The sequence below is a fragment of the Pipra filicauda genome, unplaced genomic scaffold, assembly GCF_003945595.2.
Source record: "Pipra filicauda isolate LSUMZ 115617 unplaced genomic scaffold, ASM394559v2 scaffold83_size3615187_pilon, whole genome shotgun sequence".
NCBI lineage: Eukaryota > Metazoa > Chordata > Aves > Passeriformes > Pipridae > Pipra > Pipra filicauda.
Genome location: NW_024105020.1, coordinates 2,960,655 through 2,987,425, shown reverse-complemented (window position 1 = coordinate 2,987,425; position 26,771 = coordinate 2,960,655). Strand labels below are relative to the sequence as shown.

General features: G+C 41.4%; 1 protein-coding gene across 5 annotated transcripts in view; it reads right to left on the bottom strand.

The window, feature by feature from the left end:
• The window catches only part of CRACDL (CRACD like), a 65,984-nt gene that overhangs the window by 21,319 nt on the left and 17,894 nt on the right, over positions 1-26,771 (bottom strand). For 2 of the 5 annotated variants that reach the window (XM_027718148.2, XM_027718154.2), the window contains exons 1-7: positions 23,089-23,350; positions 22,943-23,006; positions 5,775-5,851; positions 4,676-4,841; positions 1,860-1,995; positions 1,318-1,482; positions 631-699 (exon numbers count right to left, since the gene is read on the bottom strand). In XM_027718148.2, the coding sequence (XP_027573949.2) occupies positions 631-699; positions 1,318-1,482; positions 1,860-1,995; positions 4,676-4,841; positions 5,775-5,841 (603 nt within the window). In that variant the 5' untranslated portion in view covers positions 5,842-5,851; positions 22,943-23,006; positions 23,089-23,350. Of the gene's footprint in view, positions 1-630; positions 700-1,317; positions 1,483-1,859; positions 1,996-4,675; positions 4,842-5,774; positions 5,852-22,942; positions 23,007-23,088; positions 23,351-23,438; positions 23,462-26,771 lie in introns of those variants that run through there. The other 3 variants (XM_027718150.2, XM_027718149.2, XM_027718155.2) reach the window with 3 other exon arrangements.

Below are 26,771 nucleotides of genomic sequence, written 5' to 3'. Positions count from 1 at the left end.
AACAGCTGGCTGCTGATTGAAGAAAGTCATCCATTCGCCTATACTCAAGCCCTGAAAACATCACTGCAGCAAAATTCACAGCCAGAATCCTGCTGAAGGCTGAGCTTCAGACTCCTAAGCAGTAATGTCAGCCACTAACATCAGGCAAACACTTTCTGTATTAGTGCAAGGTAATTCTGTGCTTAAAGCATGGTCTGGGCAGATTTCAGATGACCAAGAGTTGGTTCACATCTCTTCAATAAGCTTTCTCCCTTACCCTATGCATGTAACTCATGCAGCCTTTACTGTAATTTCCCATCTTTAAAAAAGGGGGATACTGTTCCAGTGTCTGTGGCTCAGAGATTAAATCATATCTGTAAAGTTTGCTAAAGGATATGAGCTATTCTAGACACCCTAATTATTATCAACAGGAGATTACGTGGCATCAGAATTATGTTGATAAATGATCATAGCTTTTATCTTAGATGGACAGGCATTAAAAAAGCACAGTAAACAGACAGATATGCAATTACATACATAAGAAGTTGGTTTTTGCAGCAGACAGGCAACAAAATAATATTTATGTCTTAAATTCCTTTAAAAAACTACTGTGGGTAATTGCTTGTCCCTTAATACATTGGCAGAAGTTACCTGTTCTTCTTCTTCACTGCCTGTTCCAGCTAAACTCAAAGAGCTAAGGTGCTTGTGAGAGTCAAAGAACTGTGGGATGGAATGAGGAAGAGATTCAGTAAAAGATGACAAACAAGGTGGATATAATCACAGAAACAATCTACACAAAGTGCACAAGGGTACTGACAATGTACGTTGTTTTTCTCTAAAGTCTTAAAGATTAGCAAGGACACTGCAAACATAAAGTGTAAGACATGCAGATAAAGAATGAAATAATGTGTAACAAAACTATCATAAAAAAAAACCAGCTTCAAATTATTTTGTTTCTTTTTCCAATGACACCCTAGAAAAACATTAGAGAGCTCTCTTATCAACATACTCAAGGGGGAATACAGATCTTTCAGCCTTTTTTTTTTATGCCTGGCAGCTCTCTGTAGTCTCTATAAAAACCACAGTATTCCCATGCATACATACAAACACATCCTCTTCTTCCTAGTTCTGCATTTTCTGGTGTGATATTTATATTTTAACAGGAACAGAGATTCTAAGTAGCTGTTTTCTAAGTAAGCATTTTGAGTAAGGTATTTCTGAATTGTTCAGCGATAAAATAAGGACATATACAGCAAACAAAATAACTTATTTTGCCTTCCACACATAGGTAAAACAGGTCATTGAACACTGATTTTTGTCAACACTGGAACCACTCACTCTTGTTCTTGTGCCTGAGTTTAGGCTCTCATGGAGCAAAGACATTTCTGGAGGGCTTCTGGGTAATCCATCATCTTCAGAACTGGTCCCAGCATCCTCTGTTCGCTTTGCATGAAGTCCAAATGGAGGTGGAGGTCCCAATTTCATGGTAGGCTGGAGTTTCAGCTTCAGTGTGGCATAAAATACATTAGCATAGTATGATGGATAGTATAGATAGATATGATGGAGGTTTCCCCAGAACATCTTTTAGCTCAGGTTAATGAGTTACCATTATTTTAACTTCACAATTGAATAATCCAGAGCACAAGACATCTGATTTTAGATGTTCTCTTAGGGAGCCAAACAACCTATCCAATTTTCAGCTATCATTTAAGTAAAAGATATGATAAGGCTGTCAAATTAACAAATGTAACATTCAAGTAAACCGCAGACAGATATTACTTACTAATCAAATGCTCAGCTACAAATATTAGCCCCAAAAAATCAAGACTGTGAAGACATTCCACCTCTTCCATTTGAAAAAATGATGTTGTGTAAATTACCTGTAAAGCCCTAATCCGGTCAGAAATGTTTTCTTGAGAAAACACTCTTACTGGCCTTGCAGGCTCTTGCCCAGTCTCAAGGATGAAAATGCTATCATGTGACAAAGCTCTGCTTCCCATAATGCCTTTATGTGCCCTAGAATAATATAACAAATTAGTGAAAACATATAGACTTTTATGCCACTTCTTTTAACTCAGGTAGTCTGTTGAATGTGGAGTGGGAGACAGGTGTGCACATCACAAACAAGATTCCAGACTTCTCCATGAATACAATACAGTCATTCAGGCTAATCTAAGTAACACCTTTAAAAATCAAACAAAAATTTGCAAATGCTGTTATCTGTCACATTAACAAACTGAATCAAGGTTAAATGAGTTATATCTTATGGAAAAATCTACTGCCCCTTGGCTGGAATCCAGCAGCTGGGTGGTGTGACAGTGCTGCAGGCAAGACCACGTGCAAAACGAAGGAGTTCACATAAATGAGCCTGTACTAGAACTGGACTAACTTCTCACTAACGTCAGAACGTGTCTTGCAAATGACTGACCATTACCATAGGAAGAATAAGTATCTCTTACTACCTAAATGTGGTACAGCGTTTAATGCTTCTCTGCTGTACAAATAATTGGCAAAAATACTTCAGGCAATGTAGTTCTCACAGAGAATCATTTGCATAAATCCTTACAAGATCCTTACAAGGTGCTGCCGTGCTTTATATCAAGACCCCTGGGATTTCTCTTATGAGAGTGCAGAATACAGAACTGTCTGGGTTCATGTAACTGTCAAGTTAATTGAGCAGGTATTCTTAAAAAAAAAAAAAAAAAAAAAAAAAAAAAAAAAAAAAAAAAAACAAAAAAAAACCCCAAAAAAATCTGTGTATTTTTGGATCTTAGATACCATCATAGGGACATACAAGACAAACATAAACAAACACGGCAGAAAGTAACATTTTTCTCATAATGGCTGCTATAAATATGTTTGATAAAACAATGGCAGGAAAAAGTTCATCTGTATTCTTGCTGCAGAAGGAAGGAAAGCTTCCTACTTCTGCTTAATGCATTAGAGACATTAGAAGAACATTTTATCTAAATGAAAAGGTGATCTCTGCAATGCATCCAAGGTCAGACAGATCTATAGCAATTTGCAAAGTAGGTGCCAGTCTGGGCTGCAGTGGCTGCCCAATTCACCAACATTTTACAAGGACTGTGACAGCACCCAGATAAGCAGTGCACATTTATCCCAGCATGCTATCCTCATTTTCTCCTTCTATCAGATGCATACCTCCCAGATGCACAAAGGAGGTACCCTGGATATCTCCTCACATTATGAGTGTTCAAATTAATTTCCTTCCTTTCAAAGAATTTCCTGGTCTTTGTCTGTCTAAACAAATATTAAGAAACAATAATGTAACAACCCTTCAATTTAGGGCACAGCAACATGGCCAGAACAGCCAAAGATTGTACCCACTTAGACATGACTTCGTTAAGTCGTTCACAAGAGAAAGAAAATCTCATCATCCGTGTCTTGTTAATATGTTGTCAAACAACAACACTACAGACCACCCGGTGCTGACAGCCCAGAACTCCTGGGGCTTCAAGATGGACAAACATGACTGTTGCCAATGCCACAAAAGCAAAACAAAAATCCCCAAAGAAACCCCAAAACAAACTAAAAAAAAAAATTAATTGTTAATAATTTCTTTTGGTTGTTTGGCGCTGCCTGGTGGCCACATCGTATAATGTTTTAAATGGACAGGATGGTTTTTCTTTCCCATCCCTGAACACAGCAGCATCTCTTGCTTGAGGACCAGGAGGCTTGTTCTGCAGGGCAAAACATCCACCAATGCAAGGACATGCTTTTTAGGCAGCCAAGGGACTCTTCAGTCCCTCTCTCCATCCAGGAACACATTTGAACTTTAGACTGGGTTCCTCGGGGTTCCTCGTGATTACCTTTCATAGTGGGTAACATTTTTGGCAATGCCAGAACGAAGACATGACTTTCAGAGGCTGATAGATACACAGGTTGGGATTCATCTGGTCTAACTTTAGACATTACACCACAGGTATTTACATCAGAGCTGGTCGGCCCTGGCTCCTGTTTACATTCAGTGGGGAGATATAGGTACTTCTTAGAGCCTATTCATGCACAAGGATGATACAAGCTCTCTTAGTAATGCTGACTTCTCTCTGATAACTACAAAATGCTGGTGATTAACAGTCCCTGTCCATGGCAGAGGGGTTGAAACTAGATGATCACTAAAGTCCCTTTCAACTCAAACTAATCTATGAATCTACGGATCTATAACTCAGACACAGATATTTGTCCTTTGGTCAAATGAATCCCATGTAAACAGGGGAAATAAAGTCTTCAGAGCCTCTGGTTCCTGCTGACTTCATTTGCAGTCATCCCCTTACTCCTTCCTTGCTTTCAAAAACCTGGTATAAATGGTTAGGCAACTGAATTTCTTTAAAAATCCTTAGGAATTATATTTTAGGGGCATAAGGCAATCCTGGTAGGATATAAGTTGAGTATCTAATTAATTTTTCAAGATGGGAATGACATTCTTTTGAAATGACAACCAAAGCCTTGTTTATGATTAAAGGAAAGCTTTTTTAATTAATATTTCTTGCTGCATTCTATCCAATTACCTTCTGATTTGTCTTGCATCAGCCATTTTAATTTGTACTTTCCTAGAAAAAGGAACCGCTTGAAAATTCACCATGCTGAACAAGAGAAGGCAATTTTGGGGTGTCTTAAATCTACAAACATTGTAGCAGTTTTATATTTGTTTACCAGGGAGAGTCCAAAGACTTACTCAAGTTCATCTTCAGAGTCATAATTAATGCGCATGTCGTGAGAGGCCGCAACATCACTTGTTGACTGGCACAACTTCAGATTGCTGCTTGCAGAAGATGGTGTCTCCTTCCTTTTCTTTTTACCAAAAAACTTTTTGAAAGATTTGAACTTTGATTTTTTCTTTCCTAAGTGAAGAAACATAAATAAGAAGCAACCAGCAGCATGTGCAAATTTTGGAACAATGATAATTCCTTTATAATTTCCTGGAAAATGCAATACAGTCCACTCTTGCATTAATGTCTTTCAAGACTATACTGTTAGCATGAAATTACTATTATCTTGAAGAATAGATTGCAATGTTTATGAGACATAAAAAATAACCGATGGCGTAGAATCATTCCTAATAGAGTTTCTACTTGCTTCTTCAGGTAATTAAACTGTGAAGGAAAAATTTGGTCTTAACAACCTGGGATACAGAAAAGAAATTACAACTTCGAAGCTCACTGCCTTTGTTCAGCAAGCTAAACACTGATGATAAGGGCAGTGCTACCAAAACCAATTTAAATGTAGAAAAGGCATACATAGGTGAATGTGCACTGTCGGGAGGCAAATGCTTTTAAAGTGTTAGTTTTATAATACATCCCAGAATATTTTGAATGCTAATTACAAGACTCAGTGGATCACAACTAGAAATCAAGCAATAACCTTGAAAAGCAATTCTAGTCTGCTCAGTGAGGAAGGACCTGAATTAGGATCAGTTGCAAGCTCTGTGAAGGAAACTATTTAAAATTAAATCAGTGTTTTGCATGGGACATTCCAACAACTTGTGCTTGTCCTGTTTAAGTTGGCATGACAGCCCTGTGAGGCATCCCTGTCAGTATTTCACTTACTCGCGGATCTTGTTGGATAAAAAAGTTAGCTTCATCACAAGATGCTACAAAAATCTTATTTCAAGCCACTGAAAAGGTAAAAAAAATATAACAGCTCTTGGAAACAGGAGAAGAGAAAGGCAGAATGCATTCTCTAAACAAATAGATTCACTTCTCTGTTAGAGCTAAAGCCTTGAAGCTCAAGAAATCATAGCACTTTTCATTCACTGGGAAAGGACGCAATTCTACCTGAATTGTCCTCTCCATCTCCTTCAGCCTCTCGCATCTTAGGGTCCATTATCCTCGAGGAACTCATGCTACGATCACTAAAGGAGGTGGAAAAAAGTGTTAGTCATATCAACAAAATAACAGTACTTCACTATATATGTGTGTACATACATACAGACAAGCTACTAAAATATACAAATATAAAATAGAATGTGTAAGTTTACATATGTCTACATACATGCCTAAATATATTTGTGTATATAAATAAATATACATAAAATGTAAAAGTATCCCATGTGATACTTATTAGGCTAAGGTATAATAAATTCCACAAACTATTTCCACTTTCAGGAGACAACAGTACATGACAGTTCAGTTGACCAACTAGCCCCTCCGGTCTGAAAGCTGGTGAATTCTGGAATGCTTCTAAAAATACGCATCAGAGGAGGCGGGCTTCTTTGATTCTCCCTTTCTGAGCCCATTTAGGACCACAGATAAAATGATAATTACAGCATATGCTTAAGTGTACAAGTAACAACAGTGAAGAACCCCATGTATTCTTCCTTTATTTACAACCAATTTGAAGCATTCTACAGATTGTAGTTTTCCTTCTTTTTTAAGCAACTTGCGAAAAGGTAATGACTCTTCCAAATACTTCGTACAGACAACAGAAAAATACAAGTAAAACAAAACAATTAATTTTCTTATTTTCTTCTCTCCTCTTTGTTTTTTGGAAGTAAAATATCACTTTGCTTATCAAGGTTCCTAAATTAAAAAATATTTCCAAAATCGTACATGTCCCAAGCCTGAAGACAGTTTATCTGTAATTTAAACTGCATTTCCAGAGCAGTAGTCTGTGTTCTCTTTTCTTCATCTGAAGAGTCACAATGTCATGGTCAGGGCAGAATAATGTCATAGATGCCATTGACTGGGTAGTGAGTTAAATGCTGCAGTCACTCTTTGGGCTGTTGTGGTGACAGATGCTCATGCCGCAAGCTGGATAGGAGGGTGAATACACTGTGGTTGTTTTGATCCCCTGAAGTACCAGGAGACTTAAGTAACAAGGTTCGTAAATTCAAAGAGTTAGTGAAATGGGAATGAAACATTTATTACTCAAATCTAAAACACAACACATCACCTGAACCATCAGCAGCCACTTGAGCTGGGCCATGACAAATGCCTGCAGGGCAGCCACAGCAAAGGCACCTCTGCTGCTCAGAGGCTCCGGGGCTTCTATGACAGCTGGACCCACACCCTGGTTGTAAAACACCCCCTGCCACCATTGGGAAAACAAATCAGAATTAAACACAAACACGAACAACTTTTGGTTGGAAATGTAGGGAGAATTAGTAAGGAACTGACTCTAGTGGTGTGGCACTGGAATAGGTTGCCCAGAGAAGCTGTGGATGCCCCATCCCTGGAAGTGTTCAACACCAGGCTGGATGGGGCTTTGAGCAACCTCGTCTAGTGGAAGGTGTCCTGCCCATGGGAGGGGGGTTGGAACTAGATGATTTTTATGGTCCATTCCAACACAAACCATTCTATGATTCTAGGATACCTTTATTTTTAAAGTAAATGCCCACTGGGAGGTGAAAGATAAATACGTATTGTGGGCTGCAGCATATTCTGTTAATTATTCAACAGGGTGTCTCAGATTCATGTTGTCACATTGCAGCAGCAATGGCAGAGTGTAAATCAGTATCTTTAAAGCTTTAGCTGTCATATGCATGCCCTGTAGCATCTATAAGCTACATGCATCCAGAACTGGGATCCTACAGTCAGTCTCTATATAAATTATGGACAACATAACTCACATCCCCATCTGTGGCCCACTGGCAGAGCCCCACTGCATCCAGCTGCACTCAGGTGAGGGTGTTTGGGTTTTTTTTATCCAAATGTTCATACACCATACTTCTCTAGTGCTCAATAGCAAAGCCACTGGGGGATAAATACTCACACAATGAAAATGTTAGTTTGAAACATGCAGGCAAGTATGAACCAGTTCCCTCTGGCAAAATTCAATCAGATAGTATATTACGTTTCTGACAAACCAGAATTGTGTTGCTGTCCTATCACATCCCAAACCTTGGCAGCCAAATTTCTAGAGAATAAAACCAATTAAAAAAAAAAGTTACCTCCACCATAACGTGTGAGAAAATTTGTGTGACTGATTTGTGACATTGAGGTCACAAAGAATGTTTCCACTGGGTGCCCCAAACATTCAGGGACACTGATATGTGGCCAGGGGTGCAGCACACATCTCCCCACTTAAAAGAAACAGAAGGACACTGAACCCTGATGAGCTCTCTCCTTGCCAGCCACGTGTCTTGAAGCAAGATCCTCACCCTCCTGTCCTCATGCAGCAATTCCTCAGGTCTGCCACGTTTTTGCTGTTTTCTAACTTTTTTTTAAGAATTACTGTGTCTTCCCAAGAAACACCCAAGACTCAAGGAAGGCAGCCTGTCAACACTGTGCTTTTGAGCATGTCTCTTGCAAAGGCGCAGAGCCGGAGCGTCGGCTTGTGAGAAGTGAGGTGCTTGGCCCACGTTGTGCAATTTGGTAAACTGCTCATATAGAACTTGTTTAGCATAACTTGCTGAGCATCAGGAGCTAAATTTGCTGAAGCCTTAGGCCGCAAGCTGTGAATTTTCACCTAGACATGTTGAACTTTATCTAGTCAAGTAAAAGAAGGCCGCAGAGCCAGGTCAAGACAGAAGATACAGAAGCTACTTTCATTAACAGAAACTGCAGCTTTAGAGATAAGAAATGTCTCGCCTAGAGGCAGTGAAAGGACATAAAGCAGAACAGGAAGACCTCAGACCCTAATATTACTACTGATCTGAACTGCTGCATGAAGGGTGAGGAATTTAGACTGCAAGGGTATAATTGCCCAGGGGTTTCTTGGTTTGAGGTTCCCCCTTTGGAGGCACCCAGCTCAAGCTATAGTTGCATTAATAAAAAATTACTTTTATAGAGAAATCTACCTCTCAGCTTATCAATTCAGCAGAAACCTAGAGTAAAACCCTACTATGATGGCTGGCATGTATAGTTTTCATAAGTCTGGCAATGCAGTGGGACTCTAGGCAACAGCCATCAGATCCTCTCATCTCCAAATGTCCTGGCCCTAAGTGACTTCACCTGGGAACTTATGGGATAGGAGGCACCAACCAGTGAGTGTTAAAATTCTGCTACTAAATTCTAGGTGTTCTGGGTCCAGGTGGGTTTGAGTCCCACCTTGGAAGCATGCTAGGAGAAGTGTGGGAGGTCTTATCCTCATAAGGTGCACGAATTTTACATACAGTTATGGGGAACATACCCAGGACAGAGAAAGGGATGCCCTCAGCCAAACTACCAGAAAAATGAAAGAAAATAGATGTCACTGCAGGTCTATAAAAAAAATCAGCAATAACATTGCATAAGGAAGACTGGACAGCACTTAGAAGAGCGGGGGTATGGCCCCATTAAGGACGTTTTGAATTTAAAAAGGTGGCTATGCTACAGGAAATTTTGGAAAATGAAAAACTGCAGCAAATGGATTATTGGTATGTATGGGATAATTGGGCATATGACCACCATGAAGAAGATGGTAGAAAATGAATATGAAAGCCTTGAGGAAGAACCTTAGCTGCAGCAATTGTAATTTAACCAAGATGCCTGCAGAGCCAGTCTCAGCACCACCCTACACTTCTCCCTCTGTATTGCTTGCAGGTTCCTCACCAATTACTTCTGCTTTCCTCAATGCTTCTGCAGGGCTTTACCCTGTGGTGTCTAATGTTACCCTTAATCCTATCACAATGGAGCCAGTGGTGGTGGGGTGCATGTATTTTGTGTGAAACGTTCCTCCCACACCTCAAACGTTACATGTGTACACACCCAGCACCCCTGGAGTCCTGGGGATTTGGTTATGTGTGGAAATCACATGCCTAGGTTAAGGCTGATATGCATCATTACTTTATATTAATTGTTCTAGATATGATCCATCCCAGGCCAATGCTGGCCTGTTGCTGAGGGAGTTGTTCCATCTACATGAGCAAGATGAGACATTTGAAAAAAACATGAAGTTGACCCTACTGCCAGATGCTGGTCAGATTTCTGGCCTCAGGTTGATGCTGGTTGGGCTTGTAATAATCAGAAGTAATTGCCAAACAGTGTTTGGAGATCTGATAAATGTGATTAGAGCTTGTGAGGAGACGAGTAAATTCAACTGAATTACAGGAATGTAGACAGAGGCCAGAGGAACACTTAGCAACTACTGAGAAAGACTGTAACAGGTTTTGTTGAGGAATGACTCTCCAGAATTTTAATAATATATTATTATTTACTGTAATAAAATACAGCAGCAAGTGTATTTGTGGACCAAGCTGCCTCTGACAACTGAAACTATTTTAAGGATCACATGCCAGCGTGACAAAGAGAAAATTAGAAAGATAATATACTACCTGAGGTTCTAGACTTGTACAATACGTAACTGATTCATCACTTGCCAAGCAAGACACATGAAGATTGTTTGAAAGATACTGTTTGTCCATATACTGCTTTAGCAGGTCATCCAGGGATTTCTTTGTTCAAGGACCTTCTTGGGAGATGCCCAGCTCAGGCTGTAGCACTATTAATAAAATGTACTTTTATAGAGGAGTCTCTCAGCTTATTGGTTCAGTGGAAAACTAGTCAAAACCAGTTATGGTGGCTGGCCTGTGTAATTTCCAAAACACCAGATCCCACCAGCACTGCTAGAGTCATCCCTCAACAGCTCAGTGTCACCTGGGGCAAGATTTGTCTGCTTTGCTATGGGAGAGCTGCCAAAGAGACCCAGGCTGTGTGCAGGGAGGAAGGCTGTCCAGGTAAGATAACTCTGGAGTGAAGCAGAAAGCAACTCAGGGTGCAGGTCAGTGTCACCCAGAGTGCAGGAGGCGACATAGGGAGCAAGTACCAGTGGCCTTTGCCTCCTGCACAGGAACCTAGAGGCTGATATCCCCAGCAAGGAAATGGTTATTTTAAATTATGGTCCCAGACATTTGGGTCAGGTAAGCAATACTGGTTTTGCAGTGGTATGACTGTAAGGCTTTTATAAAAACTACCCCTCAACTAAGCATGCAATTGTAAGGATTTGGTTTTCAGCTGAAAAGGCAAGTTTTCCAGCTCAAACCTGCGGTTGGGTGTGACTCTCCCAGGCTGATGGTGGCTGACACAGAGGAGAAGGAGGCAGCAGCCCTGGCAGCAGTCATTATGTTGTGCAAACACACACTATAACCAGGACAGTGAGGCATGGCCACCTGCCCCGTACCAAGGGTGAGGGAGAAGTTTTGTGGCTCCTATCACCAAGGGGAAATTTGTTTACGTCACAGATGCTTCCTTAACCTGAGGATGGTGGCAGGGGGAATCAGCAGGCAGCAGAGGGGACTGGAAGAACTTGCAAAGCACTTGGGCGGTAGTGTGCTGGTTATTTGGAAAGCACTTGGGCTGGTAGTGTGCTGGTGGTCAGGTTTTCAGAAAAATCCTCGGAAGTCAACAAATCCATTTTTAGCAAACTTTGGTTTTAAGCAAATACTGAAGCTGAGACAACCACTTGCTTGAGAGTTTTGCCAAGGGAGGTTTCTATAGGAGCAATATCCCAACACAGTGTAAAGAGATACTGGCCCCCACTGAGCATCCAGCAGCTGCCAGAGATCCCTCCATGATGCTCTGCAAGCAGGCGCTGCCTGGCTTAGCATCTCACCAAACCTAGCTGTAGACAATCACATTCATTTCTACCTTGAAATTTATGATGACATTTTTATTAACATGGGAGAAAGCTGGTTTTCCTTTGAAATGCTTCCTTTGCTGAACACTGCAGAGAAACATTGGTTTTCACCTGTTCAATACCCACCATCAGGAGATAACTCTATTTTCTTTCCAAATATATAAACTCAAAGAACTGTTCTATCTATATCTTCCCTTTTTTCCTTCAGTTTAATGTATTTTAACAATATCTTTAGGCAGGTTTTCAATCTTTCAAGCTTTTTGCTCAACATCTGTAACAAACCCTCCAGTATTAATACATTCATCACAGGAAAGATTTGATTAAAATGCGATACTTAGGAGGAGAAACAAAAAAACCCCCAAAGTCCAGAATTTACCCTTGGTATGACTATAACTGCTTCTCACTTTCTTACTTCCCTGATGTAAAAGGAGATTTGATTTTTTTGCTCTGGAGTTAAATTTTTTCTTCCTCAAAGCTTTGTTTAAAATCTATGATGGTCTACAAATTTAACAGCTGTGCAAAGAAATAACTGACAAAATCCAGCAGCTTTGAATCAGCACCCACTGGGATGGGGGGTATTCATTGTGCACTTATGCTTGGATCTAGAGGCTTGGCTGCACAGCAGGACTGCCGAGCTTTCTCATTTCCAGTTTCCCCAAGGATTTACTGAAGTCCATCACTTAATTAAATCATCCTGTGATCTGAAGACTCAGCAGGATTTGCATCCTAAAGAAGCAGCCTGCATCACTTCTCCCATGTTAGGAAGGGCAAGATTTACCACACCGCTGGCAGTTGCACCCCTTTCCTCTTTTTTCCCCCTCCCCACATTATATGTGTGAATTTTTTCACAATGGAATACCAGAGGTACCTGGTTTATCAATTTATTATGAGGTTTTATAAGCTAAAAATGTCTGACGATAAATTGCTAAATATTACCCATTTATAACAGTATTTTTTGCTATATTGGGCTTCTCCCAGCAGAGACTTTTTCCACTTTCCTTCATCCTTCTCGGGTCCTTTCTAGGTAAGCTGTGACACAAGAAATACAGCTGAGACTATGTTACCGCAGAGAATAAAGATGGAATATAGCAGCACGATGGGTTTTTATTCCCCTTTCTATCCCTCCCAAATGCCAGTACACTCAGGAGTGTGTATTCAAAAAAATCACAGTTTAACCAAATGATTTACACCTTTCATTTCTTTGTTGTATAAGAATATTCCTTTTCTAGTAGACAAAGAAACACAAGGAGTTAAAAAAATCTGAATTTACAGAAATTATTTCACGTGAGAGGAAGACCTGGCCTTCTCTCATAAATTCCAACTGATATTACATAGCCTTGACACTTTCTCCTATTAACAGAGATCCCAGCATCAACCCCTCCTTTCAAGCTCCCAAACAACCTTCAGTGCTCCCAAGTGATAATGCTTGAGGCCTAGACAAAACTAAATCTCTCACAGTGTGCCCAATTATAAAATCCTTTCCAAAAGTCATCCATCATCTTGAGCTTATGTTACTAAGATAAACATAAACCTCTCCTCTCTACCCCTGCTCCCGCAACAGAAGGTCTAAGAAGCATAGTGAAGTGCTATCCCTGAGCTAGCAGAGCATATATGAGCCCAAGTATTAGGAGTGTCCACATGAGTGAGATGCAAGTCTCTGGGAATCCAATTAAGTTTGTAGAAACACATCCAAAAAGCTCACAAAAAGGACAGGAGAATTTGATAACAACTGCAACCCCATTTCCAAAGCCATACATCTTCCTGCTCCAAGCCTTTCTTTATGTCAAAGGAGTTTCACTTTTCATTTTTTATTCTGCCTCCAATTTTTAAATCAAGTGAACAAATGCACCTGAGTGCATGCTTACACACACACAGCCATCCTAAGAGTTTTATCCAGACTCCCAGCACTGTGACTGAAGGGTCACCCTGCCTTTCTACCATATGTCAGCACCTATACAGGATCTGCACATATTCTAGCTTTGTCCCCATCCTTTTTGGATTATTAAAAAAAGACATTTTCTGAGAAAACTGCATTGGTTTCCACTACAAAATCTATATAAAATATCAAAAATAAACTTCATGCTAAACCAAGAAGAAAAACACCCTTTCACTTTTTGCATATGACTTTGACTTTTGTTTTCAAAGTTGGGCAGACAGTCACTTCGTTCCATTTTGTTCAAATGTTGTGAATTAGCAAGCAAAAACTACTACTTAGCAAAGTCTCTGACTTCATGTGTTCTCTGCTTGTTTTAATAATTTAGTGCAGATGCTGTTAGCACCTACTTGTTTATGCCAACTGATGTCCATGGGGACATCATCTTCAGAATATAGTATTTTCACAAATGATTTGCTGTCTAAATGATTGACAGTTTGCTATCCATCTTTATCTGTCTCACACTGAAGCTGGTACACTTTCCAAATCTTTTCTTATCTGCATTATTGGCAAATAAAAGGTTTTGTTTCTTTGCTTGTGACTAACATTTTTCTCCAGCTAATGCTACCCATGTAGCATGCTCTCATGTTAAAAGAAAATTTGCATATTGCACAACCACACTGGTACGGGGAGAGCCACTCCTCATGCTCAGAGCAAGGCTGGCTGCACAAAGCTTTGCTGCCAGCATCCTCTCTGTGGCTGCACAGGTCCTAGGCCAGCATCCAAGTGAGAGCACCCAGCCTGAACACAAAGTCAATGTTCTCTTTTAAAACTCTGCCATTTAGGGATCCTCCGATCCTGTTCCCAGTCACTGTCAAAATTAATAGAGCTAGCTGTGATTGATTTGCCCTTTCTTTCAGAAATGGCTAACAAAAGTTAGCTGCACCAGCACATAATCTCTTCCAATCCTGTTCCTTGTGCCACAGTTTGCTACTCCTCCACCCCAAACATTAGTGGAGGTGGAGGAGTAAGAAGCTGTGGCACATGGACCAGCTATGAGTAACTACTGACACACTGCTGACTTTTTGCACCAGCCCTTGCCTTTGCAGTACTCGCATCTATCACTCAAATCCCTGCTGCATATGGTGTAAACATAAGGTGGTCCTGGATATCCCTGTGATCACTGAGAGAAGAGATCACAGGATGTCAAGTAATACAATACCTCCTAAAAGGAAGATAGGATAAAGTTTTCTGCATGACAAACATCTGAGCCTTTGTGCAAAGAGGGCAAGGCCTGCCATGAACACCACGTGAGGCTTTAGAGGCTACAACAGGAAAAACGGAAGATGCAGAAGGTGCATCTTCCCAAGCCTTTCAATGGGCTTTCTGGGTATTCAGTTGTTTTCACGTGCTCCTTTCACTGCTCTTGGGCAATGTGTGTTTTCCTTTGTCTTACCAGCCCAAACTCCTCTCCGGTGCATCTGCCTCTGTTATTCCAAAGGCTGTGCAGATTCTCTTGCTGGATCCTCACCAGCCCTTCTGCCACGCCCCTGCCAACAGCGCATTCCTTTCTCTATTACAAGAAAACTGCACTTCCAAAGGATGGGAGGGAAACCTTGCATTTCTACCTGTTTTTTTCTTCAAGAATTAACAGTCCTTCCTTTCTCCAGCATTTCTGAGAGAAGTGAGAAACACTCCATAAAATAAACTTTTCCTCCCAAGCAGCTTTTGAAGAGGGAGCTTTTTGTTTTTAAAACAGAAGGCACACCTAGGATTGCCCAGTCTGATGTCCTGTACAGTACAGGGAATAGACCGTTCCCCCAGAAGGGTGAAGGGAACTTTTCTTCCCTGATAGTGCTCGGTAACTTGAGGGTACACACCTTGACAAAGGTCGTATTTTGTTAATGGGAAAAGGCTTACCTTGACTTGCGTGCTTTCTTTAAACAAACAAAAAAAACCAACAAACCAAAAACAAAGCAAAGCAAACAACCATACAGAAGAATTACAGGAAGGGGGGCGGGGGATGGAGTTTGCATTGGCAAATAATAAAGCAAACTCATGTGAAATGTCTTATTCCTATGCAGTAACCCTTTCCTTCTTGCTTTCAGTTCTTTATGTTTTGTGATTTAATAAAGGGGCCAGGAGATCTATTCTACCCACATGGAAAGCACTGTTATTAAGATCTGTTAAAGTAAAAAAAGTCACATTGGCTCTCCTTCTTCCTCAGCATGCAGGGATAATAAAGGCATAGCTGTTTCACACAAAGACACAAGACCTCCCCCAGCTAGCTCCCTACCAGAGATCCTCTGCTATATTTAGGAGCACAAACAGCTCAACATACTACCGGAGTTTTAGGTTTGTACCAGCCATCTTTACTGACAGAAGCACAATCTGTATTTTTAACTTAAATAATACAGAGTGTTCACATAGAGTACTTTGGTTAATAATGTTCTGAAGAAGTTCATAGTTTTTGTACAATAGCAGGCTAACGTCACTCAGAGTCAAGGGTCAGTGGCATATTAAAATTTCACTGTGCCTCTCCTTGGAAAGCAATAAAAATAAAGTAAAATGTCTTGCTTTAGTTAGAACAAAATTACATTTGATTCTACACGTCGCAATTGCAATTACTGTTGAATTCAGCATTGGGAACGTTCCTGAAGCTATTTCACAAAAATAATTATACCAGGTCTTTTGGTATTCAGAATGAGTAGGAATACTAACATTGTTATAAAGGTCTCAGTGCTTTTAAATTCAAGGAAATATAACAGGGCTTTCATTGATCCTTCCTTGCTTTTCTGAACCATGAATACAATTAATTGTCTGTACACCTCTGTACACACACACTTACTTTGTGGTAAAGAAAGAGTAAGATTCCCCTGCAACCACAGCAAGCTCTGAGCACTGGCTCGCTGACACCTGCTGCCCCATTAATTAGCCTAATGTAAGTGTGTTCTTGTACAGTGCAGAGGTTAATGGGAGTTTAAGATGCAGAAAGTGTTTAGCAGTACCCGGAATGACATCCCTGTTCAGCTTTATCTGCTGTTCTGAAGGCAACTCGGTGGGCCAAGTTAACCAGACAAGGAAGTCAGTTGCTAACATCTAGAGCTGAACTTGGCCCAACTTTCGCAGGTATATAATGAGTGGTGTAGTCAACAGTGTCATTTTAACAGTTTTATTAAGTTTCTTTGAAAGTTAATGATGAATCTTTTAAAATGTTGTGTTCATTTGAACACAGAATATAGTTATATCCCAGGCCTACTTCCAAATACTTTGCTGTTAGTGTGATCAAAATTAGTCTGCTTTGGGCAAAATTAAAAAGGAAAGTAAACAAAATAAAGAGACTAAACTGGGCTTTACATGCTTCCTCGGGAATTCCTGCGCTGGAAGGATGAAATAATTATTGTGATCATCTATGAACCATGTGCAGAATAGTTTTAATACTGTATATTTAAAGTAGAAGGGGAAAAAAAAAAGAAAGAAAGTAGGGAATGCAAAGAGAATTAAATAAATGTTTCTAAGAGAAGCCAGAGCCCTTCCAGGCAGAGATACACCAGACAGCCAGCTGAGACTAGCCAGAACATAAGCAGGTTGATTTCCAGGAGCTGCTTGTGAAAGGTGCCATCAGGGGCCCTCAGTCCTCAGCTTTACCTCATATCAGCCCACACCACTCTGCTGAACCAGCTGCAGTCGTGTGCTAACCTGGAGTCACCTCGGATGCAGGGATAACAAGAAGCCATGTCTTCAGCCCAAGGACTGGTTCACCCTCCTGGGTCATCTTAGCACGAAGGAGCGGCAAGGATGGAGTGAGATCCATCTGAAGCCACGGGATGGCAGCAGGACATGGTGGGGAAGGGGAGCATCATCCCCTGCACTCCCTCTGTACTCTGCAGACTCTGAGGCCAGCTTCCTCCCCTACATCCACACGGTCTGTCCAAGAGGTACAGCCACTGTCAGCACAATCTCAATCCTCTGAAATTTCCCCGGGCAACAGTGCTCACATATTTCAGCAATAACTGCTACCTTGTAAACACATTCCACATTCCTGTTGCATTAAACCCCACAGGTCAAATGCAAAGCTGAACAGCCTCTTGTCTGACTGTTGTACAAGCCTTGCTCTGAGGCAGTACATGTGGCAGGCTCTTATTTGGAAAAGACCTTCTTTAGTCTCTTTTGACTCTTCCTAACTCAGGTCCTCTCAGCTTTCAACTGATAATCATTTTCTTGAGCCCTGATGGGAGACAGAGGAGCCAGGGGCTCCTTTATCTTTCTTCCCTCTGAGTAAAACTCAGATCGGTTCCAGAAAAAAGAGCATGAGATTTTTAACACAAGGTCGCAGTAATATATGACTACCTCAGGGATTTCAGGTAGGAGTGCAGTTAATTTGGACAGTCTTCATAACCCAAATAATTTCCTACATGGAAAGACTGGAAGGTTGCTTTCTGCCCACACCACAATAAACGTCATGGCTGAGTCCTTTCATCATTGTTTGGAACCTTCCTCCACATTCTACAAGAAAAACAGGATTTCACAAATGTAAGTACCCTAACTTTTTGTCATTTACTCCCTCACGACATGTACTTCCAAACTTTTAATTCTTACTATCCACTCAGGACATATTTGTTGTCATGTGTTTGAAAGACAGAAAATACTTTGTAGCTTTTGTCTCCTCATATACTTGCAGGTCTGTGCTCCAAACCACAATCTGTGCTGCAAAGCAAGGATATAAGCAAATGGAAATAACTGCCACTTGCTCAGATTCTTGTTTTCTCCTTTGCTCCTTCCCTGCAGCAATAATCTCAGCAAATATAACCTCTGACAAGTCATTCTGCATGTATAACCTCCAGCTGCCACTTCAGACTTACAGACTTTTGGAAGTCAAAACCCTGAATGCAGCTTAACAGTTTTTACTGCCACCTCAACAGAAATCTAGAGCCAAGTCTCCAGTGCACCCTACACCACCTGCACGAGCCCACTCATTCCCTTGGACTGGGAAATAGAAAGCATTTCATGGAATCACGGAATTATTAGGGTTGGAAGGGACCTCTGGTCCAATCCCCCCAGCAAGGCGGGGTCACGTAGAGCAGGTGACGCAGGAACATGTCCAGGTGGGTGGGTTTTGAAAGTCTCCAGAGAGGGAGATTCAACGACCTCCCTGGGCAGCCTGTTCCAGTGCTCTGCCACCCTCAAACGTAAAGAAGTTCTTCCTCATATTGAGGTGAAACTTCTTGTGTTTTAGTTTATGGCCACTGCTCCTTGTCCTGTTGCTGGGCACCACCAAAAAGAGTCTGGCACCATCATCTTGACACCCACCTTTGAGATATTTATATGCATTAATGAGATCCCCTCTCAGTCTTCTCTTCTCTAGACTAAGTAAGTTCCAACTCCCGAAATCTGTCCGCATAAGAGAGATTAAATGCTTTTCCTAATGTTCTTCAAGCAGCATGTCTCAGAGTAGGGACCAGACAGTCTGCCATGCAGAAGCAGCGCTCAGCTCCAGGCTGAGCTTTGCTGGAGCCAATGGCACAGACTGAGGTGCCCTCTCTGGTCTAGGGCCAGATCCCCATGGCACCCTGTGATGTAGTGAAATGTAGGAGGTAAAGGGAACTCGATCATGCTCCCTGGGTCTCCCCAGGAAGGGGTTCCATAGACCACTGGTGGGGAATACACTGGGAGAAATGTCTCCCTTCTCCCACATCGACACTCGCCCTCAGTCGTCTTCTCATTTCTGCCACTGGGACAGAAGTTCTCCCTATCCTCCTCTGACCTGAGCAGCATTTTCCTTGTAAAACTCCTCACTGGTTTAAGATCTCTGGCAGAAAGCGATCATGTGCACATTTGTCCCTGGCTGCACCTCCCTCTAGGCAATGGAAAGAGGAAGACACTTCAGGAATTAATAAGTCTAAATCACTTTACTCCAAGAGACACCCATGTGCAGAGGGCATCTCTTCCTTTCTGCCCCTCCTAAACATGATTTTCAGGTTCCTGTATAGCCTTTGGGGCTTACTTGGCATGGGGGGTAGAATGGTGGCGATGGGAATGTAGAGCCATTTGAAGACTTATCACACTTGTCCCCAGGCTCCCTTCTTTGAATATACCACAAATGTTTTACTTCAATTCTCAAATGCCTGATGAGATGCAGGTTATTAATTCATGACTATGACAAGATTATTATGGTTAATTTAACATGTGCAGGCACTTAACTAACTACTGTTGGGAAATATTTGTCATTAATTCAAAAATGTCCTGCCTGTAATTTGGCAGATATAGTGCAAGAGTGCAGCAGAAATCCAGCATGACATAAAGAGCACTCATCTGCCATCACCTTTACTTGTGCCTGTACAATGCCTGATTTAAATGAGCACAACAAAACGTACTGCAGCATTCACAGATTAAATGGCATTGGCATTCAAACACTAGAAGGAGCCCAGACGTAGGAAGTGGAACAGAGAAGCACATAATCTCCCCATGGGGAGTGAAAGGGACACCACTGGGAGAGAGGGTAGCAGAGCACTATTCCTAATCAAAGCTCAGAAAGCAAAGCTATGCAAACAAAAGCTGCTTGCGTGGGCTTTCCTCCCACCTCCTGTGAGTCTGCCTTGATTCCTACCAAGGCAGATGATGCAGAGTAAAACCAGGGAAGAGGTTTCATTTAGGAGCAACCTTGTCTCTCAGGCATGGCACAGACCTCCAGGGTCATCCCACCACTCTTGGGGAGGGAACTCCCTGCTTCAAACTGCTATGCTTTGCTTGCTTTCCCAGGGAGGCAGGTGAAAAACCTGTGTGCACAGAACTAGTTACAGCAACAAATTAAAACTCATGTCCAAAGTGACCAATCTCACAGCACCTTTGAAGTGTCCCAGCATTTCTCGGCCTTTTCTGATCCCTTGGGCAGGTCCAAAGGCAGTGATGAATTATTTTGCCCACAAAGGCTCTTTACCTCTGTGTTTTTGCACGATCTATCACTATCATATGCATCCCACCTATCAGCCCCTTCCTAGTGCAGGGACTCCATGTATGGCCTGGACTTTTTCAGTTCTCTCATACGGTAAACTCTCCTGAGGAGCAGCATATTTTGGTGCACTTACATCTTTGAGCTTCATATAGGTGTTTCAGGATAAAATTTGGGAACAGAGCATTGAATCCTCCGTTGTTGCTGGCAAACACTCCATATAATCCCTTCACAGGCTGATTAAAGTCTGATTCTGAAAATTATTCAAATTCAAATGCTATTCAAGAACTTTGTAACTCTTACGTGTTAGAAATTCCCAGACTAAATGACCAGTCTAGACCTGTTTATTTTTGTGTCAATGCAATACTTTCTTTGAAACAGCTTTTCTGTTCTGCCACAGGTATTTAGAGAAGATGGCCATCTCCCCTTTCAGCCTTGATCTGCAAAGCCAAACAAGGCATGGCACCTTAATTTCCTCACAGAGATAAGCTCTCTATTACCCTGGCCATCTTACTTATCCATCTTTGCACCCATCCTACTCTGAGCTCATCTCTTCTGGCAGTCAGATGTCCAGAACTGGACACTGGATCCCAGGCAGCCTCAATAGCTAGATGACACAAAAGTCACTCTTGGATTTAAGCTCCCTAGCTCCTAGTTAAGCTTGCATATGTTGGCAGACAAACACCGAGGAAAGCCTTTACCTGCTTCCTCTAGTCTGCTCTCTACTGCAGAGTCCAAGGACATGTTTGAGCTATTTATTATCAAGAAATGCTGTTCAATTGAAGGACAATGTTCCAATAACCTCCCCAGATTTGGCTCTTTTCTATGTCCAAGCACCCAGATGCTGATGCTGGCTGCCAAAACTAGACTACAGGACCCATTCCAGCTTCTTTTCAAATCCCGAAGTGCCGGCATACGCTCCTTTGGCTGGATTTACAAGGGCCCAGCCATCTGTGTATCTGCAGAGTGTCTCTGATGTAGGTATAACATGAAAATATTTAGCCTTTCACATGCAGTTGGCAAATGCACTAGGTCAGGCTTGAGGAAATTCTGACCTTCTTTGCTTAGAGGCCTCCTTCCTTTCAATATTTTTAAAAATATTTGTGAGTCACAGCAAGAGGTAGGGAATGATATGTCTAACAGAGCTCCCAGCTCTGTCAGAAAAGCATTATTAAGAGGACACTATCAGGCTTTGTGAAAAGAGGAAAGATCAGGAACTGCTGGGTGACTTAATCTCTTGTGTCCCACCTATCCTACGAAGGTGCTGTTTTACTAAAACAGCTAGATCAAAGCTCCTAAAGAGGTTTCTGCTGTTAACTGCCTCCTGAAAGCTGTTGACCTTGAGACTGGAACAATTAAATGAAATGTGAAGCACCTCCTCAAACAGATATTTTTCCTTCTCTGTCCTACATCACCTAACCACACAGTAGTATGAAGTTACACACTTCGGAGAGCTTTTTGTAATAAAGAACATCCTGAACTGCATGAAGATACTGCCCTGATACATATTTTTTCTCTCGTCTTAAGTGGACACATACCTTGTAAGTCCTAGGAATGAATGTATGAGCTCTCCCGTAAGTATCTCCCATATGTATGATAGAGACAAAAACCAGATTGGACTGGCACACTTTGAAAAGCAGCTGCTGTATCAGGTATGCAATGTGAGACTCTTGGAATTGTTTTTCTGAATACTAAATGTGGAAAATATCAATTGAAACTGCACTTAGTCCCTCTGAAGAAATCAGCTTCTGAATGCCTTCAAGTCAGTACTCAAATTAAACAGCTTCATATTAGAGATAATTAAAATATATTGCTTAAAAATAATCTGATCTTTTATGTCCCTATTCAGAATCCACCACTACAAACTCCTGCGCAAAAAACTTGTAAGCATGCTTGCAGTGTACATGTCCAAGAGATGTGCAGCCAGATCTTTGGCTGATGTCACTTGGCAGGCCTTTGCTCCAGTTAACTGGAGCTGTACCAAATCATATCGCTGAAGAGCTGGAACATACTGCTTATAAACTTCTGAAAAAGGCAAGTTAAATAGCTTGTATGCACCTGGAGAGATTAATTTCCATGTTTTTCAAAATATGAAAACTGTATTTTCTTTAAGGAGTGGTCCTTCACAAAACTATTATGCCAGCCCTGTGCCAGCACTAGATACGAATATACTCTGGTTTAATTCCCACCATCTCTGCTATCTGTGAGTAGAGAAGATAAGGCACAAGGAAGACAATTTTTTTTTTTGTAAGTATTTTTCTTAGAATGGCATACCACTTTAATTTTTACATTTGACAAAGGGCTTCTACTTGTAATCTATCAGAGGAAAACAAAAAGCAGTAACAAATCCCACTGTGTTACCAGCCAGAGGCAATGACAGCCGGCCTCTGCAAACAATACATAGTTAGAGGAACTTGCTGTGTTCCATTTTGTAAACATGGTACAAGGAGTGAGTTGCAGCGACAGCACAGCAACCAATAACTCTTGATCACTTAAAGATTTTTCATTAGCCAGTTCTATAATAAATTAACTAGGGAAGTGTAAAGGTTGTTTTCAACAATTTATAAACACCCACCACAAGGAACTAGGGAAGACAGTTCATCTTTTCACTTAACTTTTTTACTTACCCTCCGATGAAACTTTAGTAAGTACAAAGGCTGGTCAATACTCCCAGAACTGAATGCTGTGCACCTGTGTAACCAAGAAACACATTTCATCTGTCAGAAAACAACTTTTAAAACACTTCAGACATAAACTTCCTTCAGCTGCTTACCTGCGTAGGTTCCTGTTTGCCAGATTCAATGTACCACAAAAGGCTACTGGTGTTTCAAAAGGGATCTGTCACCTTGCCAAACATTTAAGTGGTAGCAAACCCAGCAGAGGTACTTTCAAATTTCCCCAGAGAATTCTGAAAGTCTTGATTTGGTTTGACTTCGATAGTGCACCCTATGTCTCATCAGTTATCCAGCACGGGGCTACTATCTGCCTTCCCAAAGCACGAGTTATTAGCACTGCCCTGAGCCTTTCACCAAGTGATCCCTGTATCTAACGCGGAAGGAGTCGGTCAGAGGAGAAAGCACCAGTATCCCCCAGTTGCTAGGTAACAAGCAGGGAGATCCTGACCTGAATTCTTAGTGGAGGCTGATGTTGCTCAGGAAGCTTAGCTGGGTCCCTCCTGGAAAGGGAGGGCCGTGCCAAAAAGTTCCTCCTGGCTTTGCAAAGGCCATGGCGTAACATCACGCAGGACAAAGGGGCAGCAGCTGAGCTATTTTTATGACAAAAAGGCACCTGTTCTGAAAATAGGAACACATGCAAAAACGGAGGGTGAATTTTTTGCTCCTTGTGCCAATGAAACTAGAGTGTTTTTAACATTAAAATGGTATTCTTCTATTTCAAATCTGGACATCAGATAAAGTGGAAGAAGCCACCCATCATGTGCACAGCCTCAACATTAACAAATGCAACAACAGAATATTAAGCATATGAAAGTAAAAAAATACAGGTTATCTCAGACATGTATGCTATGAATCATAACACAGAAAACTGAAGAGAAGCAAATCAGGAAGTTAGTGATGACAGAAGAACTTTGCATTTTCTGTCCGTGTAAATATTTTGAGTTACTGCCATGGCACTGTATTAATTACTCTATTTACCTCGCAAACTCCATAGGATGTATTTTCAAAAAGAAGAAAAGTAAGGGCTGAGCTAGACCTGAAGTGCCTCTGGGTCCCTTGAATGGGGTATACCCGACCCTAGTCAACCTGTATAGCGAGTGGAAGGAAATAATGCCTCCTCATATGCAGCATAATACAAATGTTGAAGACCCAATTATCTGGAAAAAATGCCTGTTTGCTTTCTACTGACTCCAAGGAACATCTTGGTAAACGAAAGCAATGCTGTGACCACCACGTATGGCATGGCTCCCACAGGCTGGAGGGGCCTGTGAGGCCGGGAAGGCTGAGGGGTATTGGTGCAGAAACAAATCTTTTCACTCCAGCTGGCTGCTTCGCATCTGGGCACATTCTCACGTGTGGGCTGCTCCCTCCTTGCTCAAGTACGTTCTGCCAGTCCCAAACAGGAATATCTATGAGGACGTGCAGCTCAGCCAGGGCAGTAGCTCCCCTATCACCTTTGTAGGGCACACTCTCTGCAGGAGAGATTTGCAGTGGGTAAACCTGCCACGCAGCAACCACATGGGCAAAAGCTCTTTTAAAGAGGGGTCTCAGGCATAGGAAGACTGGCCTGTCATGTCTTGAGAAGTGCAGCTATGACCTTAAAAGGGAATTACTCCACAATAACATTTATCTGGTAGAAACAAAGCAATGCTTTAATGGAAAGGAAATGCACACAAGTGTCTTTGCAGAATGCCAGCCCAGCTCAGCTATACAATGGCACATCTAATGCTTACTCCTAATGCACGTAGTGTGGCCCCAAAAAAGACTGTCCTTTGATATAGCCAGGTTCAGTGTGTTCAGCACAGGCTCCTGGTCAGAAAGCAGTCTCTTAGCTATGCTTGAAATCTCTCCCTCCCCCATAAATGTCCATATTTACCCAGGGAATCAGTCTATCCCTGCAGCAATTATAACTGTCCAAAAGCAGATGAGTATTAAGGTGCTCCAAGTACCTTTCTGAACAAGTGCCAAAACCCATCACATTAATAGGAAAATTATAGTTCTTTTGTTCATTTCCCTTCTCTCATTTTATTGCAGAAACAGGAGGAGCTCAGTGTTAAGTCCTATCCCAAAAGCACTTAAATTGTCAGACAAAATAGTTACGGATGTCATGACCTGAATTCAGCAAAACTGAATTAATTCAGGCTTTAAATAGAGTCACAATAAAAAAAAAAAAAACCAAAAACGTATAGATAACCAAGAGACATTGGGAGGAAACAAACTGAAATTTTAAGATGTTAAATATATATTCACCTGCTGCTAAAGAAAAGCTGATCATGTAACAACACTGAGCGCAAATTGGACATCACAGCTCTGTGCAGTGCAACTGATTTTTAAGTAGTCCAGAAACAATTTTCTGACGAAAGGCCATCTTACAGATATCATCACCAGAAGGCAAAACAATGCAGAGAATCTGCTCATAGAAATATTTGTATTTTAGATAGCACTAGATTAATTTTTTTACTATAGATTCTGCTTTTTGGTACTTTAGTGCATCTTTTCCTACAAATTCTTCCAAATGGCCCTAATGTACAGCAATGCAACAAGCTGACACTAAATAGCAGAAAGTAGAGAAAACAGAGGAAGCTTGGCAAAATGAAAGGTACAGCCAATATAAGCTTTTAATAACAAGGTCCTTAATAGAGACAAAAAGAAATTAAGTATGGTAGATTTGAGAAGAAATGGAGAATTGCTGAGCCTAAGAAAGAGGAAGATGGAAAACCTCTCAGGGGCAAGAACTTAGATGTGAAAGGGGAGAAGGAAGATGAGAAAAATACTTCAGATTTTTCTGAACACAGACTGAAGGGCAATCGTGAAGACCGGAAAGAGAGCCATGGGAGATGCTTCAGGTAGGTGCCAGAATCCAGTGATCTCCTGGCCACAGATGAGCAAATGGCTTAGTCAGTGATTTGTCATTGACACTCTTGGCAAAGCTACTGTAGGGCCATTGATTTAAACTTCTGTGCAGAAAAGCGGGTGCGAATGGTACATGGATCAGAGTGATAGACAATTAAACAATGAGAACTGCAACACAGTAAAGCAGTTTTATATAAAAGTTAAAAAAAGGATGTAGATGGTGACAGCTGTTGGAAATGCCTACTCCAGGGAGAGCCCAAACTGGGCACCTTTCCACTCTCTGAACATTTCCTCTGATCATGTCTTGATCAGCAAAAATGGGTAAGTAGTAAAATGGATCAGGGTGGGGTACAGGAAATCCATTCCATGGTGTTAAAAATAACCTGTCACATCTTCCTGTTGTCTAAACTGGCATAACTCCATTGGCTTCATATAATGCCAGCTTAAGATCTGGTCAAATGCAATGAGTAAGAGGAAGGTGGCAGTGCCCCTTACATGTTTCCCTTTGCCCACAGGCAGGTTTCAGCAAAGTGTGTCTATTCCAGGGGAAGATACTTAATAAAGGATTTAATCTTCCTAATGAATACGAAGGATGCCAGAGTACCAAACCTGTCAAACACACCTTGCAACAAAACACATTTTTAAAAATTTGCTTTATTCAGCTCTATTTTTGTAAAGTCATGCAAAACGGAGAATTCTAAATTGCCTGACTTCAACCACTGGAAGTCAAACGCTCCTGTACAAATCTCACTGCAGAAGTGTAGTATCACAGTAACTGAGATCTTACATAATCCGGTCACATCTCCACACACATCAGGAACACAGTGCCGAGAAGTCTCCCGGTTGTTCAGCCACAGAAGGAGCTGCGTGAAGCACTGATTCACGCTGATGAATTGTAACCAAGCAACACTGCCAGCATCTCTCCAAC